General features: G+C 43.0%; 2 protein-coding genes across 3 annotated transcripts; one reads left to right on the forward strand and one right to left on the reverse strand.

Annotated features, from left to right (window-relative positions):
* Positions 1 to 517: 517 nt before the first annotated feature.
* On the reverse strand, positions 518 to 2612 carry LOC105391375 (negative elongation factor B). Its single transcript, XM_011562841.3, has one exon. The coding sequence runs from the start codon at positions 2471 to 2473 to the stop codon at positions 701 to 703; it is 1773 nt and encodes a 590-aa protein (XP_011561143.1). The 5' UTR covers positions 2474 to 2612; the 3' UTR covers positions 518 to 700.
* A 267-nt stretch (positions 2613 to 2879) lies between these two features.
* Positions 2880 to 15747, forward strand: LOC105391376 (CWF19-like protein 1). Of its 2 annotated transcripts, XM_048627718.1 has the most exons (12): positions 2881 to 3118; positions 3234 to 3394; positions 3813 to 3911; positions 11442 to 11665; positions 11861 to 11976; positions 12198 to 12417; positions 12614 to 12725; positions 13360 to 13511; positions 13727 to 13903; positions 14290 to 14352; positions 15087 to 15184; positions 15560 to 15747. In XM_048627718.1, exons 1-12 carry the CDS (start codon positions 3099 to 3101, stop codon positions 15717 to 15719), a joined length of 1602 nt encoding a protein of 533 aa, XP_048483675.1. In that variant the 5' UTR covers positions 2881 to 3098; the 3' UTR covers positions 15720 to 15747. The 2 variants fall into 2 exon arrangements, with proteins under 2 accessions (XP_037961760.2, XP_048483675.1); XM_038105832.2 differs by lacking the exon at positions 15087 to 15184 and having other exon boundaries at positions 2880 to 3118; positions 14290 to 14450.
* Positions 15748 to 17009: the final 1262 nt, after the last annotated feature.

Consider the following 17009-nt stretch of genomic DNA (forward strand, 5'->3'; position numbering starts at 1 on the left):
ATTAGGGCTCCTGCACACGATGCCGCCTTGCGCCTTGCGCCGCGCTTTTTCACTGTAGATACGAGTCGTGCAAAGCCCGCCACCGCGCGCGTTCCCCTATCTCCCTGTCGTTGCATTCATTACATTACCGGCCGCGGCGTGCACGTTCTTATGCGGCCGGTAATGGAATGAATGCAACGACAGGGAGGGCGGGCAACGCGCGCGGTGGCGGCGCGACTCGTATCTACAGTGTGAATGCGCGGCGACGGCATCGTGTGCAGGAGCCTTTAAAGGCCCAGGAAGGTTACTCTAGCTTTATCGGTATGAACTTTTGAGCTAAAGTGACCCCTAAGTGGCCTCAAGTATTTTTTTCTACTAAAACATTTAAGCTTCATAATCATAAGGAAGCATTATTCAAAATTCTCGGCTTTGCACTGGCCGTATTAACAATAATATTGTCAAAATAAGATTTAAATAATGGTGTGTATGGGTAATCTGAAAAGTCCGTCCATGTTGTAATTCAGTATTAAAAATGTCATCAATTTAATTTAAGCATTTATTGTAATGTAAGTCAGTACTAATAAAGACAATTTTCAGAGAATATCATAAGTTTATTGATTATAATAATATATAATATTTATGTCTTACAATTTTATTATACCCTTCAGTAAAATAAAATATAATGGATCTACTTAGTTAAAGTACTTAATAAGGCCTAAAATTACATATTATGGTAAGGTGCAGGTGTGGGCACACTCATGAGCGGAGAGTCCAAGTATTCCATCTCAGTGACAGCTGGGGTAGCCGGCTCTGTCTGTATGTTGATCTTCTGCTGCAACTCTTCATACAGTTTATGAACTGCACTATTATGATTGGTTCCAGGCTGCAGAGCCTTCATCAATGTGTGTATTCTGGTCTCAGGAAGTTTGGGATAGATGTACCATAGCAATTTCAGTAAATGTCTGGTCACATTGTCTTTGGACAGACCAGCAAAGAAGAACTCATCAAACAAAACTGTACTGAAATCTTCACCTTGGAATTCATCAGGCAACTGAACAAGCAGTGATACCAAAGTGTGTAGGAAAGGATCTTCATAGGCTCTACCATCTTTACAGCTGCCAAGGATACTGAGGATTCTCAACAAGGCACCTCTGTCACGTAATTTGGCAGCATGGAGGGTGTAGTACATGGCTAAGACTCCACAGACAGAGTTCTCTCGCATATACGCTTCACATGCATCTGGGGGTGGTCCAGAGTGTTCAATAGTGGTGATGGCTGATTCTCTTTCATCTGGAGGAAGCTTGTTGTGCAGGGCTCTCACTTGGTCATCTACCATTAATGACATCAAGGCCGGCAGGTATTTTGTCACCACCTGACTGTCTAGTTTAGGCTCCTTAAATTCTTGGGAATCAATCATTACCCAAGCACTCAGTCCCAATGTCAACATTCTAAGCAGAAGGATCAAAATAGGGTTGTCCCGAGGAAGACTTTCAGTGTTAATTAAATGTTGTAATATCTTTATGACTGAAGTAGCTAGAAAGTTTATAGCATAAGGATCACATAGTGTCATAGATAGATCACCCAAGACTTGCTCTTGACCCTTTTTTATACTGTCCAAGAAGCCTTGGAGCTCTCTGGATCTCTTGATGTCAACATTCCTTTCTCTTATGCAAGCATCTAAGCACCAAGTGAATTTGTGACAGGGGTCTACAGAAATAATGTCTTGGATCTCCAAGTCATGTAAAGCCATCAGTAGTTCAGCTCTGAGGGTGCAGTAATGGACATTTCTTGTTCTCAGGAACAGAGTACGAAGGAACTGAAGCACCATGTCATACAATCTCACACTAGTGCCTATCATATGAGCCAGCTTTTTTACTACTTCTTCTCCCCTTCTACTTTTTGGGGCAGGTGAATAGAACAAATTGTTAAGATTCTCGTGATCAAATAAAACATTTTCTTTCTCCCTAATATACTGGCTGAGCAATGGAGATACTTCATCACCAAACAGGCTCTGATTGTCTTGCCAAATCTGTCGCTTCACTTCCGTGTCAGTGTCATTGTACAAGTCCCGGTCTCTCACTAATACTCGGAGAAACTTATCGTCAATATGGGGTGTGTTCTTCAAAATTCCCATAATAACAGGTCTCAGAGCTTTTACTTTGACGACGGGGAAGCTTTTAGCAAGCAGCTCTTTCAGTTTTTTGTCATTCTCTTTCGGAGCGTCTTTGGCGCCAAGTTCGTTGATATGAGATGTGAGCTTGTCTCTTAGTTCTTCTAAGACCGAGGTGTGGAAGTCAAGTCGCCGGACGCCGTGTAGATCGAGCAAAGGCAGCATGGGTCGTAAGGAAGGGAGTAAAATACCATTTTCCAGCTGAAATTCTTCAATCGCTTTCAAGGGATCCGTGCAACTCGTAAGAGCGTCTCGCAGATATGATTGTCCCGGCACACCAACGTCTTCTAGACCCGTACCAGGAAGCTTACTAGACGAGGCCATTCCTCAACACATTAATTAGACTGATAAATCAAGGAAATGCTTTATTTTTAGTGGTTGAATTTAATGTTGAAAATAATTCAGTCCAAAATAAATACAACAAACTGGAGGCGATGACGGAAGCTTCGCTGTCAGTGTCAAAATACTCTGTGGACACGCCATGCCGCAGACAGCGTTCGAAACTTACTACACTACCATTGCACGGCGTATGGAACGGACTTATCCTTATTTGGGATTGGATATCGGCTCCACTAATGTGATTGAATATACTTACCGTCCTTATTCTCATGCAACGCAGTATAGCAGACAAAGAATCGAACCAGCGACCGCCTTATCATTTTATTTCACCAAGTTTTTTTTACGCTTAAGTTAAATCCGAATGTTCCATATCTATTACTGTCACAGATTACCTCCTTGTCAGCGATCAAATCAACACGAAAAAGTCAAAACAATTTTTTTATTGAAATTTCGTGAAGCATCGCTTAAATTTAATTGAAATTAGCTATAATTACGTTTAAAATTGTTTAAACAAACTAGTTACAAAACTTTATAATTACGTTGGTAAAGAGCCAAAGTCGAACTTGCTCTAATTGTATCATCTATTATAGCAAACATAACCTCTGAGACTATGTCGGATAAACAGAAAACGTAAGTATATTGTATGTACGATTGGTACTGGTTCTCTGTAGAGAGAGATTTCTTGCTGCTGGTGTACTTGTTCACAAATAGATAAATTTTATCGTATATTTCATATTTTTTGCAGATTACTTTGTGGTGATGTCAACGGAAACTTCAATACTTTATTTTCAAGAGTAGAGTCCATTCAGAAGAAGTCTGGTGCCTTCGATGTATTGCTCTGTTTGGGTAATTTTTTTGGCGATGACAATTCGCAGTTGGATGCATATAAACTTGGCTCCAGAAAAGGTAAGCTGGTTAAGGTGCGTTAAAACGAAATTGCATGGAATTTGCAAAACATTTAGGTGCCCAAATACTACAACAGCAGTGAAATACAATCAATCACAGGCTAAATTATATTCAATTCGACCGAATGGCGTAGTGGTTAGTGACCTGACTACTGAGCCGATGGTCCCGGGTTCGATTCCCGGCTGGGGCAGATATTTGTTTAAAGACAGATATTTGTACTCGGGTCTTGGGTGTTGATATTTATATTTAGTATCTATCTATCTATGTATTTGTGTAGATATATCAGCTGTCCGACACCCATAACACAGGTTCTGCCTAGCTTGGGGTCGGATGGCCGTGTGTGAGATGTCCCCACATATTTATTTATTTATATTTATAATTACAAATAAAATTACTTTATCATTATAATATTTTTCAGTTCCTATCCCAACCTACGTGTTTGGGCCTACAACCAGTGAACATGTTCCACTGTACTGTGAAGAGGGCTCTGAAATTGTACCCAATGTTGTTTATATGGGTAAGTACATAATTATATGTATTTGCTTGAGTAACAAACGCAGCTTGCAATGAATTTACAACATCTAGGTAGAAAAACTGCTGATAATTATTTAGTATTTGTTACGGATACTTAGTTTTAAGTTAGGTATATAAGTTAGGTAAATAAGTTAGGTATTAAGTTTTGATTTGTTAGTTATATTTTATTGATTATTGACTCAGTTTACCTACCATTATTGTTGTAATAAACGTTTAGGTACTGAAAATAAATATATGTATAATAAAGAGTTTTTGAGTTTATGTTATGATTATGTTATGAAAGAATTCTTTATGTTATTGTTACGATTGTTACCTACTGTTTTATATTTTATTAAAAGGAATGTTTAGTTTTAAGAAGAACTATGTAATATTATGTTAAGCTTTTTAACTCAATAAACTATGGTGCGGGGGCGCGCTGCCGCGCTAGCATATAAATGGGTGGTACGCCGTAAGCGGCACCTCACTTCGACTCCAGCCGCCCACGCAGCAACAACTGAAGAAATCGAGCATTTTCACTGAATAGGAATTACCCCTAATCCCTCTCAGTTAATGGTCCTACGACGTCGGATCCTGTTGAAAAAGGAACCTGTGAAGAAAGAAAATTGCTGCCTAAGCGTGGGTGGCTGGTTTTACCTACTGTTCCCGAACGAAGAGGGGTCAACGAGCACGGCACCTTGGGGGTCCCAGGGCGACTGTTGGAGGCTGTGCGGACCATTGGGTCAGCCTTCAGCGAGCTGCGGCCTTTTGAAGACACCAGAGGGGACCAGTGAAGCTCAACAACACTTACAAACGATTTTTGTTTCTACACGCGCTAGTCGCGGCTCGCGTTGTCACCTTGCGGTGTTAAACGACTCGTGAGTAAACGCCTTCGGGCGGGAGTGACGTACGGACGACGTTACCAGTTGCCTTTTTCAAGGCGACTGTACAGTTCGGCCGAGCCTGTCAAGGTGTGCGAATCCTAGCGGAGGCCCTCTCAGTAGGCACAGCTGACATTGCGGGACATTCCCCCCCGTAATTAGCACTCCGACTAGGCGTATCACCCTCTCACGGTCGGTACCTTACCTTTACCTATCCCGCACGATCCATTCTCCGCTAGAGTAACCCTCGAACGGAGCTGCTAGGGTGTTAGGGACCGTTAGGGCTGGAAGAGCGAAAATCCGAAGACTCCCCCGACTGCAAGATGAGTACTACACGTGAAACAAGAAGAAAAGCGCAAGTCAGAGAGAATGAGAAAAATACTGACGTTGAAAGCGCAGGAAGATTAAGGCCACAAGCGGCCGAAGAAAGAAGCATAATAAACGCACAAGTGAGAGAGAATAAGAACAATACTCACGTTGAATGTGCAAGGTCACAAGCGACCAAAGGCTCGACAAGTACCGAGCAAACTTCAAGCACGGAGCAGACGACAAGTACAGAGCAGACAACAAGTACAGAGCGAACAGCAAGTACAGAGCAATCTGCGAGCACCAAGCACACGTCTAGCACCGAGCGAACAGCGAGCACGAAACCGAGCACTCAAGCGAGGAGTGCGAGAGAGAAAGCGAATAGCACTAATATGCACGAAGTGAGACAGAGAGATTCTTCATTAGGTACGGTGGTTAACCGTGCGGTTAATAAGAAGCCGGGCTCCCGAGCATCTTCGTCATCTAGCAAGAAGCGTGCCTTTCTCGAGGCGCGTCTCGAGTTGGAGAAGCGAGAGAAAGAAAAAGCAGAGGCCGCCGCGGCACTAGCCAGAACGAGAATGGAGCTGATAGAACTGGAAGAGCGAGACTCAAGCGACCTGAGCGACATAGAGGGCAACGATGACCTAGTTTCTCAGTGGGTGCACAAGTCCATCCAGTCCAAGCCGGTCTCCGAGGCAGTACGCACGAATCATCATGAAGACTACTTCGAGCCACGGAGGAAGGAGCGGCAGAGCGACGCCGCCGTCCTTGCGAGCGCTATCGCAGACGCAATGAAAAGCGTGACTCGATCGGCGCCGACTACAGCGCCACGATACATAAACGAACTACACCGTTTCGACGGAAACCCCGGCGAATGGATTCCGTTCCGCGCCACATACGAAGATACCGAAAAATACTTCAGCGAATCAGAAAATATCGCTAGATTAAGAAAATCCCTGTTCGGTCAAGCACGAGACGCCGTGAAGTCACTATTATACACGAACGCACCGCCTCAAGAGATACTCAAGTCATTAGAGCGACGATTTGGAAAGCCACTGCATCTTATTAAAAGTGAGATAGCGGCGATCAACAGAATACCGCCTATGACTGCCGACATCAAGGGCATTGGCGTGTTTGCGAGTACCGTGGCCAACAGCGTGAACACTATCAAACAACTGAATAGAACGGACTACCTATACTCGAACGACGTGTCCGAGAGAATAATCGACAAAATGAATATGATGGTTAAATTCCGATGGTACGAATACTGGTCATTAAATGATCAGCAACCTATTTTATTGGCGCTATCGGCATTCTTAAATAGAATAGCGGACCAATTCGAAGCATATGATTGCACGCCGACTACCTACAAGTCATTTCAACCGAGGGAAGCATTCAAAGGAAAACCACGACGTAATATGGTACACGCAACTCGGGAAGAAAGCGAATACAGCGGCGACGAATCATCTACCTACTCATACAGCGAGGAAGAAGAAGACAGCGAAACAGAGATAGTAGCTACTGCCACCCACGAGACACTGAAGTGCAAACTATGCGGAAAAGACGGGCACACGTTAATTAAATGCCCTCAGTACGAGAAAGCAAGCACTCAAGAAAGATGGGAAATAGTGAAGAGAATCAAAGTATGTTTCCGCTGCCTGAGACAAAATCATCGTAGCCCGACCTGCCGGGCCAAGCCATGCGGCAAAGACAACTGTCCGGGACGACACCACGTGACACTGCACCGTGACAAACCGAAACCTGTCGAAAAAGATGACGCCAACAAGATCGTATCCGTGAACCACATAAGCGCGACGCGTGCATACCTAAAGATAGTTCCAGTGGAGATATCTGGACCACAGGGCACCACGAGAGTCACCGCACTGATGGATGAAGGATCAACCGTAACCCTCTTGTTAAACGAAGTCGCTGATAAAATCGGAGCGCAAGGACCCACCGAAGAGCTATCTATCGAAGGAGTGGGCGGCCACCGCATGAAAAGCACCGATTCAATGCGTTTAAAATTACGCATAAAAGGCCAGTTCACACGCGAATATCACGATATGGACACCCTGACGATCGGACAACTGAACCTCGCCACACAAGCCGTCTATAAAGAAGACTTAGAAAACTGCCCACACTTGGCATGTATAGCGGATCAACTGACATACGACCGAGAGCGGCCTAGTCTATTAATAGGACAGGACAACTGGCACTTAATCGTGTCTCGCGAGTTAAAGGCAGGAAAAACGACGAAACCTGTAGCCTCACTTACCAAGCTAGGGTGGGTGCTACACGGGTGTCATAGCCATGAAGCGAAACCGGTCAAGTTCGTGAACCACATACACAGTCAGAGCGAAGAAAAAATCGAAACGTTGATAAAGGAGCATTTCAGTCTCGATTCGTTAGGCATCTCGCCTAAACGACCGGCCAGCGACCCCGAGCAACGAGCACTTATGTTGTTAGACAAAACTACGAAACGTCTACCTGAGGGAAGGTTCGAATGCGGGCTGCTATGGCGCAAAGATGACGAAATCATGCCAAACAACAAGGAGAGCGCACTACGCCGACTGAAAGGCATCGAACGTAAAATGAAAAAGGATGAAGCATTCAAAATAAGCTACAAAAAACAAATAGACAACTTACTAGCAAGCGGATACGCCGAACCGGTCACAAGCGCACCCACTACGCCGAGAGCTTGGTATTTACCACATTTCGCCGTAGTACACCCACAGAAGGGCAAGATGCGACTGGTATTCGATGCAGCCGACCGATCACACGGCAAGAGCCTGAACGACGCATTATTAAGTGGGCCAGACTTGCTACAGTCCTTATTTGGCGTCTTGATACGCTTCAGAGAGGGACCTATAGCCGTCGCAGCCGACATAAAAGAAATGTTCCTCCGAGTGGCCATGCGAGAAGAGGACCGCGATAGTCTACGCTTTTTATGGCGCGAGAAAGAGACGGAAGAGCCACGAGAGTACCGTATGAAAGCACTCATATTCGGCGCGTCATCGTCCCCCTGCTCGGCGATATATGTGAAAAATAAGAACGCGAAAGAGTTCGAAAACACGCACCCAGAAGCCGTACGCGCCATTGAACGATGCCACTATATGGATGACTACCTACAGAGTTTCAAAACCGAAGCGGAGGCACAAAAAACCGCTCAAGAAGTAGATCAGATCCACAAACACGGTGGTTTCGAGTTACGCGGCTGGGCAAGCAACCGATCAACCGTTATACAACAATTACAGACGGTTAAACCCGAAGAACAGGTTAAAATCGGTCAAGACGGACAAACAGAGAAAACACTCGGAATGTTATGGAACATCGGTAAAGATACACTTCAATACACACTGAACTTGAGAAACACGCCCCGTGACGTCATCGATGGCACACGCCCGCCTACGAAGCGTCAAGTTACGAGCGCCGTCATGTCAGTGTTCGACCCGCTAAACATAGCCACGCCCGTCCTCATACAAGGCAAGAAGTTAATTCAACACTTGTGGCGTGAAGGAATTAGCTGGGATGAAGAGATACCCGAACGATACATAGCCGACTGGAAAGAATGGATACAAGGCCTAGAACAGCTGCAGAGCCTTCACATCCCTCGTTGCACATTTTCTTGTGACGAGGGGGAGATGCACACATTCGTAGACGCCAGCGAAACTACATATGCTGCGGCTACCTACTGGAGGACGACTCAAGATGGAATACCTACCGTGAGACTGGTCGCCGCAAAAGCACGCGTAGCGCCACTGAAAATAACTTCAATACCGAGACTAGAATTGCAAGCCGCGCTACTGGGCTGCCGACTAGCATCCAACGTAGAGAACGAAAATTCAGCAAAAGTCACGAGGAAATACTATTGGTCCGACTCACGAACAGTGTTAGCGTGGATAAAATCAGACCCGCGCACTTTCAAACCGTTCGTGGCACACAGACTGGCGGAAATCGAAGAGCTAAGCAAAACCACCGAATGGAGATGGGTGCCGACTAACGAAAACGTAGCCGATGACGCCACACGACGAGCGCCTCGAGAATTCGACCCCAATCACCGTTGGTTCAACGGCCCAGCCTTCCTGAAAAACCCACCGACTAAGTGGCCAGTGGACCGGAGCGAGCCCTCGCCCGTCCCAGCGGAAGAAAATAAAAAGACTGTCGCAGCGATAAAAGTCGTACATACAGAAATACCTAACCCACAGAGATTCTCCAAATGGACACGCTTACTGAGAGCCACTGCACGCCTATTACAGTGTGTCGACGTGTTCAAGCAACTCCTGAAACATGAAAAGGTCACCGCAATCAAGCGCACCGTGAAAGACAGTACGTGGCGAAAATACGATAAGAAGAAACAATCACGCCCGTCACCGCTCACCGCGCCCGCGTTAACCCACCGTACCTACCTACCTATTCAGCCTGAATACCTACAATCGGCTGAAAATCTGCTCATAAAAACAGTGCAAAGAGAAAGCTTCAACAACGAAATAAAGTGCATAACAAATAACAAACCACTAGAAAAAGACTCTCGCTTGAAGCGATTATCACTGAAAATCGCTGAAGATATCCTGAAACTGGACACGAGAATATGTGCCGCCAACTGCATAAGTGACACATATAAACACCCCGTAGTGCTAGACGGGAGACACAGAATAACAAAGTTGCTCGTCGCTCATTACCACAGCAAGTTCAATCATGGCAACATTCACACCATAATGAATGAGATTCGCCAAAAGTACTACATAACTTCGCTCAGAGCTATAGTCAAGACCACCGCTCGAGAGTGCCAATGGTGCAGAACCCACAAAACTGCGCCACTGACGGCACCAATCGGTGATTTACCCGCTGAAAGGTTAACCCCATACCAGCCGCCGTTCACATACACGGCCGTCGACTACTTCGGTCCGCTAACCATTACAGTGGGCCGAAAGACTGAAAAACGCTGGGTAGCTCTATACACGTGCATGACAACACGCGCTGTACACTTGGAAATAGCCACCTCATTGACCGCCAACGACATGATACTCACACTAAGAAGATTCGCGGCGAGGCGAGGCATGTGCTCTGTACTCTACAGTGATAACGGCGGAAACTTCGTACGTGCAAACTCAGAACTGAAAACTGAATTCGAAAAACTGAAAGACCTAGCTGGCGAAAAAGGCATAAAGTGGAAATTCATACCGCCCGGAGCTCCTCATATGGGCGGTACGTGGAAACGATTGGTCCGCACAGTAAAAACCGCACTGTACGCGACCCTGAAAGAAAGACAACCACGTGAAGAAGTGTTACACACACTGTTATTAGAGGCTGAACATCTGGTTAACTCACGACCACTAACACCACCAAGCCTAGATCCAAATGAAGAAGAGAGCTTAACGCCTAACCACTTTTTAATTGGCCGATCGAACGGTTGTCCACGCATCGGCGATTTCGATGAAAACACCTTGATAGGTACACCCACGTGGAGAACAGTGCAATACCTAACTGACACGTTCTGGAACCGCTGGCTGAAAGAATACTTACCTACACTGTCACCGAGGCCGAACACTGAAAACCATCCTGAAAACCTGAAACCCGGTGACATTGTGTTGATAGTCGACTCGAACTTACCAAGAGGAGTCTGGCCTAGAGGCGAAATAATGACTATACACCCAGGCCCAGATGGCAGGACGAGAATCGTAGATGTCCGAACAGTTGCTGGAACGCTGAGAAGACCCATAACAAGACTCGTGAAGATCACCTGAAAAGGAAGTACCGTCTCATACGTGTGGTGCTCAGTACTCATCTTCGCACGAGGGGGAGAACTGTTACGGATACTTAGTTTTAAGTTAGGTATATAAGTTAGGTAAATAAGTTAGGTATTAAGTTTTGATTTGTTAGTTATATTTTATTGATTATTGACTCAGTTTACCTACCATTATTGTTGTAATAAACGTTTAGGTACTGAAAATAAATATATGTATAATAAAGAGTTTTTGAGTTTATGTTATGATTATGTTATGAAAGAATTCTTTATGTTATTGTTACGATTGTTACCTACTGTTTTATATTTTATTAAAAGGAATGTTTAGTTTTAAGAAGAACTATGTAATATTATGTTAAGCTTTTTAACTCAATAAACTATGGTGCGGGGGCGCGCTGCCGCGCTAGCATATAAATGGGTGGTACGCCGTAAGCGGCACCTCACTTCGACTCCAGCCGCCCACGCAGCAACAACTGAAGAAATCGAGCATTTTCACTGAATAGGAATTACCCCTAATCCCTCTCAGTATTAGTATGCCTTTTTTCAATCTCTTTTGTAACTTGCACAAAATGTATTTAACACTTATGGTTATTGTTCATTGTCATAGGTAAAAGAGGGCTGTTCACAACTAGTTCAGACGTGAAGATTGCATACCTGACTGGTCTATCTAGAAGAGAACTCGGCAAGGATATCCCAATGTGTACATTTGAGCCGAGTGACTGCAGTGCTGTCCGAGATGCCTGCTTCAGAGGCCAGAGTGAGTACCGCGGTGTGGATATACTGATCACGTCATTGTGGCCAAATGGGATTCAGCAAGATGAGAATCAAAAGGTGAGATATTAAAAAGATATAAAATTTAGATACAAAAAAATTGCTTACTACTGAGAACATGAGCACATAAAATATATGAAACACTAGAATGAAACAAATATATTAGGTATTATGTACCTAAAAATAACGTAATTTTAAATTAAAAAACCCTTCATGTAGTGTCTTTTTCACTCAACAATTTGTTGAATATTTCAGGTTGAAGTGGACCAAGGGAAGCTCTCTGACCTAATCGCCTGGTTGTCCATACATATAAAGCCCAGGTACCACCTGGTTCCTGCTCCAGAGAAATACTTTGAAAGGCAACCTTACAGGTATGTAAATTTATCTATCACATGTATTCATAACCAATCATCATCAAATCCTATTGGACTATAAAATAAATGAAGGTGTTGCTGTGAGCAAAACTTTTAATCCACTGAATTTTGAAAATAATTTGCCATTGAAAACCATTTGCGGTTCCATTTCCTAGGTAGGTAGTTAACAGGCTATTTATTATTGAAAATCAATACTTAATCAATCCAAAAATTCACAGGAATCTCAGCATACATCAAGACTTCAGGGAATGTGCGACTCGGTTCCTAGCACTAGCACCAGTCGGGAACAAAGCTAAGGAGAAGTGGATATACGCGTGCTCCCTACAGCCAATATCCAAGATGAGGGTCACTGACCTGCTGCAAGGTACTACGGATGAGACGCCGTGTCCATACAGCGCGGACTTGCTACAGCAACACCAGCCCGGGAAAGTTGTGAAGGTATAAATTTGGTTGATATTTTCTAGGTAATTGAACTGGTGTGAGCTTAATATTTCTAGCAGGGAATTTTACAATGTAGGAAAACCAGTTTAAATTCGAAATTTTCGACACTAATTTTATTCAGAAATGCATTGATAACAAAAATATTATACATTATTTAAGATATTTTCAAAATTTATTAACTTTGCGTTTGCAGGTGAGTGGCAATGGGCAGTTCTTCTTCAACATGGACGCGGAGGACGACGGCGGCAAGCGGAAACGGAAGGGCGGCGAGAACTCAGAACGAAAGAAAATCGATTTCTCTCCAGGTATTATTAAATTTCATAATTTTTTATATTCAGTGTTGTAGTTGGATTAGTATGTCTTTTGGATGAAATTGAAGAGAAAACTAAAAAAATATTACACATTAACTCACTAGATATGAATTGTAGAATAACCCAATAACAATTTTGTTTGTAAAGATTGGAAGCAACTACATGCGCGTAATAGATAAGCGCTCAGCTACCAGTAACACCGCACTGCCTGAAATATATCCTACTCGCTCTTACATCGCACATCGAAGCGCGCATGGGTTGATTCACGTCTCTTTCGCACTAAGAAATAATTCTACTTACTACCTGCTTATTAATGTCAACTGCCAGACCGACACAATTAAACCTTCTAGGTTTCGTGTCAATTGATGTAAATTATAATTTAAGATTTTATACATAATAATAAATAAATAAATAAATAAATAAATAATGAGTAGCTCTTTGATGTCCAGCAGTGGCAGAATATCATGTGGGCTTTTTCGTAGCTCACATTTGACAGGTGTAAACAACGTAAACATAAAAATGCATAAACCATTTCCTCTATTTTGTATTCTTTCCGTATTCGAGTACCTTTCGGGCATTGACTATTACTTTTAAATGGATAACCACATTACTTGAAATGTCTCCACAGATCAATGCTGGTTCTGTCTGTCGTCGCCCACAGTGGAGAAGCACCTGGTGATCAGCGTGGGTACGCACTGCTACCTGGCGCTGCCGAAGGGGCCTCTGACACCCTTCCACGTACTCATACTGCCCATTGCGCACCACCAGTCTATTACTAAGGTTTGTGGGTTTTTGAGATAAATTTAAGTAAAGATAATAAAGTTTATTCGGTAAGATTGGTAGACGAAAAATACAGACAGATGAACTGAAAACTTTCCTTTTTCGAAGTCGGTTAAAAATATAGAAAGAATCAAAGACAGAATTGGACCACTGCAATGCAATGCATGCGTGAAACATGCAACTATAGATTAACCTCACAACACCTCTCCCTCCAGTCGCCAGACGAAGTGATAAAAGAGATCAAGAAGTACAAAGAAGCCCTGTTGAAGTTCTACATGTCGATGGGCAAGCTGGCCGTGTTCTTCGAGCGCAACTACAAGACGTCGCACATGCAGATACAGTGCGTGCCCGTGCCGCAAGCTAGTGCCAGCCAGATACTGGAATTGTTTCAGGTATATTATACTTGTCACTGATAAAATTCTATTCTGTATAATAGAGATATATAGAATATTCTTTATTTGTGCACAAACAAGTAAAGAAGTTATATAAGTTAAAAATACTAACACATAGGTACAAAAATGCCGGTCTTATCGCTTTTTTAATACAAACTTTGTGTATTTTTTTAATTTTTGGGTCATTATTACTGCAGTTAGGATACTTGCGCTGTATGCTGCAAAGAATTCGATCGGCCGACAGCCCATCGTCGTCTTTTGTGTTATTTATGTAGTTGTTTATCTGTTTTTTAAAATATTCTGTGTATGTAATCCCGAAGAATAAGGGAAGTGAAATGCTAGTAATAGTTGGTAGTACTAATTAAATCTTATTATGATTGTCCCAGGACGAGGCCGGCATCAACAGCATCCAGCTAGAAGTGCTGCCCCCGTACGCGGACGTGGCGCAGGCGGCGCTGCCGGGCGCGCCGTACTTCCACGCCGAGCTGCCCACCGGCGACCAGCTGTTCGCGCGCGCGCGGGCCAACTTCCCGCTGCAGTTCGGCAGGTGAGAGAGATAGACTCGTTTGGCTATATGTCTGTCTCTCAATACGGCGTAAAGCGTCTTTATAGCTCGACTCATAGCAAAGCAATACTAATAGACAGTGAGCGACAAAACCAGTCAGCGCGGATTAGATTCCCGAAGCGAGCTATACCTCATTCAGGGAAACGACGTAGTACTAAGAATATACGAAAGCATATGATTGGTCATAGATAAGACGCTAAGGCCGCGTTTACAGTAGTTTACACCGTAGGTCATAATTAGTCTGTCGTTGCTCTCTGTACCGTTCGGACGTCTCCCGTGTATCCTCTCGCTCTCACCCTCGTCAAAAATGGACCACAACTTTGAAAATTTTAATGAATCATTTATTAAAAATGTAAATGATAGGAGTGTTGAGTCGTCAGAAAGAGATTAATAAAAAATATTATCATGAACATACACAATTATATTTCCTACTCCATACTTTAATTCAGAAGTGTAGACACGGCTTTACAATTTTAGGTAATCACGTGGCCAAATGGGCGTGGCTAACTCATTTGTCGTCTTTGTCTTTTGTATGGAAATGTGGGACAAAGAGGGCGCTTTGCTACGTCGTTTCCCCGAATGAGGTATAGAGATGTATAAAGAGCGGACGTGGCGCAGGCGGCGCTGCCGGGCGCGCCGTACTTCCACGCCGAGCTGCCCACCGGCGACCAGCTGTTCGCGCGCGCGCGGGCCAACTTCCCGCTGCAGTTCGGCAGGTGAGAGAGATAGACTCGTTTGGCTATATGTCTGTCTCTCAATACGGCGTAAAGCGTCTTTATAGCTCGACTCATAGCAAAGCAATACTAATAGACAGCGAGCGTCAAAACTAGTCAGCGCGGATTAGATTCCCGGATTAGATAAAGATGTATAAAGAAAGAGACATTTGTCACAAACCGTATAAAGAACACATCTAGAGGGGCGTTGTCAGCACGTGCGCAACATGACGTAAAGTAGGATGCGTAGCTAGACAACGTGGTTCAACAAAAGTTCCGCTGTGCAACATGTTGAGCTTCAAATGCATGCCTTTCTTTCTAGAGTCCACACAGCTAGGTACAGGTATCATGTTAACATACAATATTATTCCCCTTCAGAGACGTTCTATCGAGCCCTCCCATCCTCGACTGCGAAGACAAGGCGGACTGGCGGCAGTGCCTGCTCAGCCGAGAGGACGAGGACCTCCACGTGGCCAAGTTCAGACAGAAGTTCAAGCCCTTCGACTTCGCCGTAGAAGAGGACAGCGATAGCGATTAGAAAGAGTGCGAGCGAGTGAGTATGACAGATTATGACAGATGTTGTTGCTACTTGAAGTAGGATTTGTATCGTGTGAGTGATTAAAGTTAGTTGATAAGCTAGTTCATTTGTAAATATATTGAATAAGTTTTACGAAATAAAAGACATAACATCAAGTAAATGAATTATAATTTTTCGTTCACATCGTAGTTACTGGCCTATTATAACCCATTTGCATTATAAAAACATATCTATAACAACATGATTAACTAACTCTTAACGTATGTGTTTGTATAAATGGAAATCAAAATTTGTAAAATGATATGGCACATTGACTAGAAGTTTATAATAAACTTGAATATCATTGACTCGGAATATTCGTTGGTAATGACTTTCTATCGTATTTGCAGGCCCTTCGTACTGACTTAACCTTTATATAAATTTATTCATCTTTGGTTTTCCTATTACAGCCTGCAAATAAATAGTAAATCATCGATATAAATAATTAATATCATAAAAATGGAGTCTCGTAGATAATAAAACACAACGCAGCAATACTTCGTTATATTTGATTAAATTACTTCATGACTAGAATATAATATAAAAAAGATCTCAATAAATATAGGGCAGTCTTGGTTGGAATTACGGAAGAGTCGAAATCAACACAAACCAGTGTAAAACCATTCAAAGTATTATAAAAATGACTAAGTAATATTAAAGAGGTTTCGTAGTACAAAAATGGCGTTGTCATAGTGTTAACACTCGTTAAATTAAACTACCAGTATTGTTTCCCAGTTTGTAAATGAGCGACCAATAAGATTAGGCTGTCACAACCGTAGCTTGTGATCGGTCTAAAATGATGATTACTTCACCACAAGATTAGTACTTGACAGGTTGGTTGTCCTTTCAGAAACTGGGGGGCTAATAATTTACAGTTCTAACATATTTTATGTATGTAAAGATAACTTCCTGCCGTATTCACCAAAACTATAGGTAGATATATTGTCTGTGTTTCTGTTCTTGAGGATTATTATAACTATATTCACTAATTTAATGTATTACATCGATTACGCGGGTCTTATTAAATAAGCTGTTTCATAAGATTATTTTGGTTTACATTTAAATATGCTCTATTTGATGGGATGCAAAGAATATGCTTACAGTGAGTAAACCGTATTATTAACTTTACTATTAGGGATTTGTTCGTCATACAGGTCGTTAAAATTCATTTAACTCTTATTGAATGAAACAGATTTCCGTATCTTTCATAGTATTCTTTCATTGGCACTTTAAATATTAATTCATAACATT

This window comes from Plutella xylostella, chromosome 19, assembly GCF_932276165.1.
Source record: "Plutella xylostella chromosome 19, ilPluXylo3.1, whole genome shotgun sequence".
In the NCBI taxonomy this organism is placed as follows: Eukaryota; Metazoa; Arthropoda; class Insecta; order Lepidoptera; family Plutellidae; genus Plutella; species Plutella xylostella.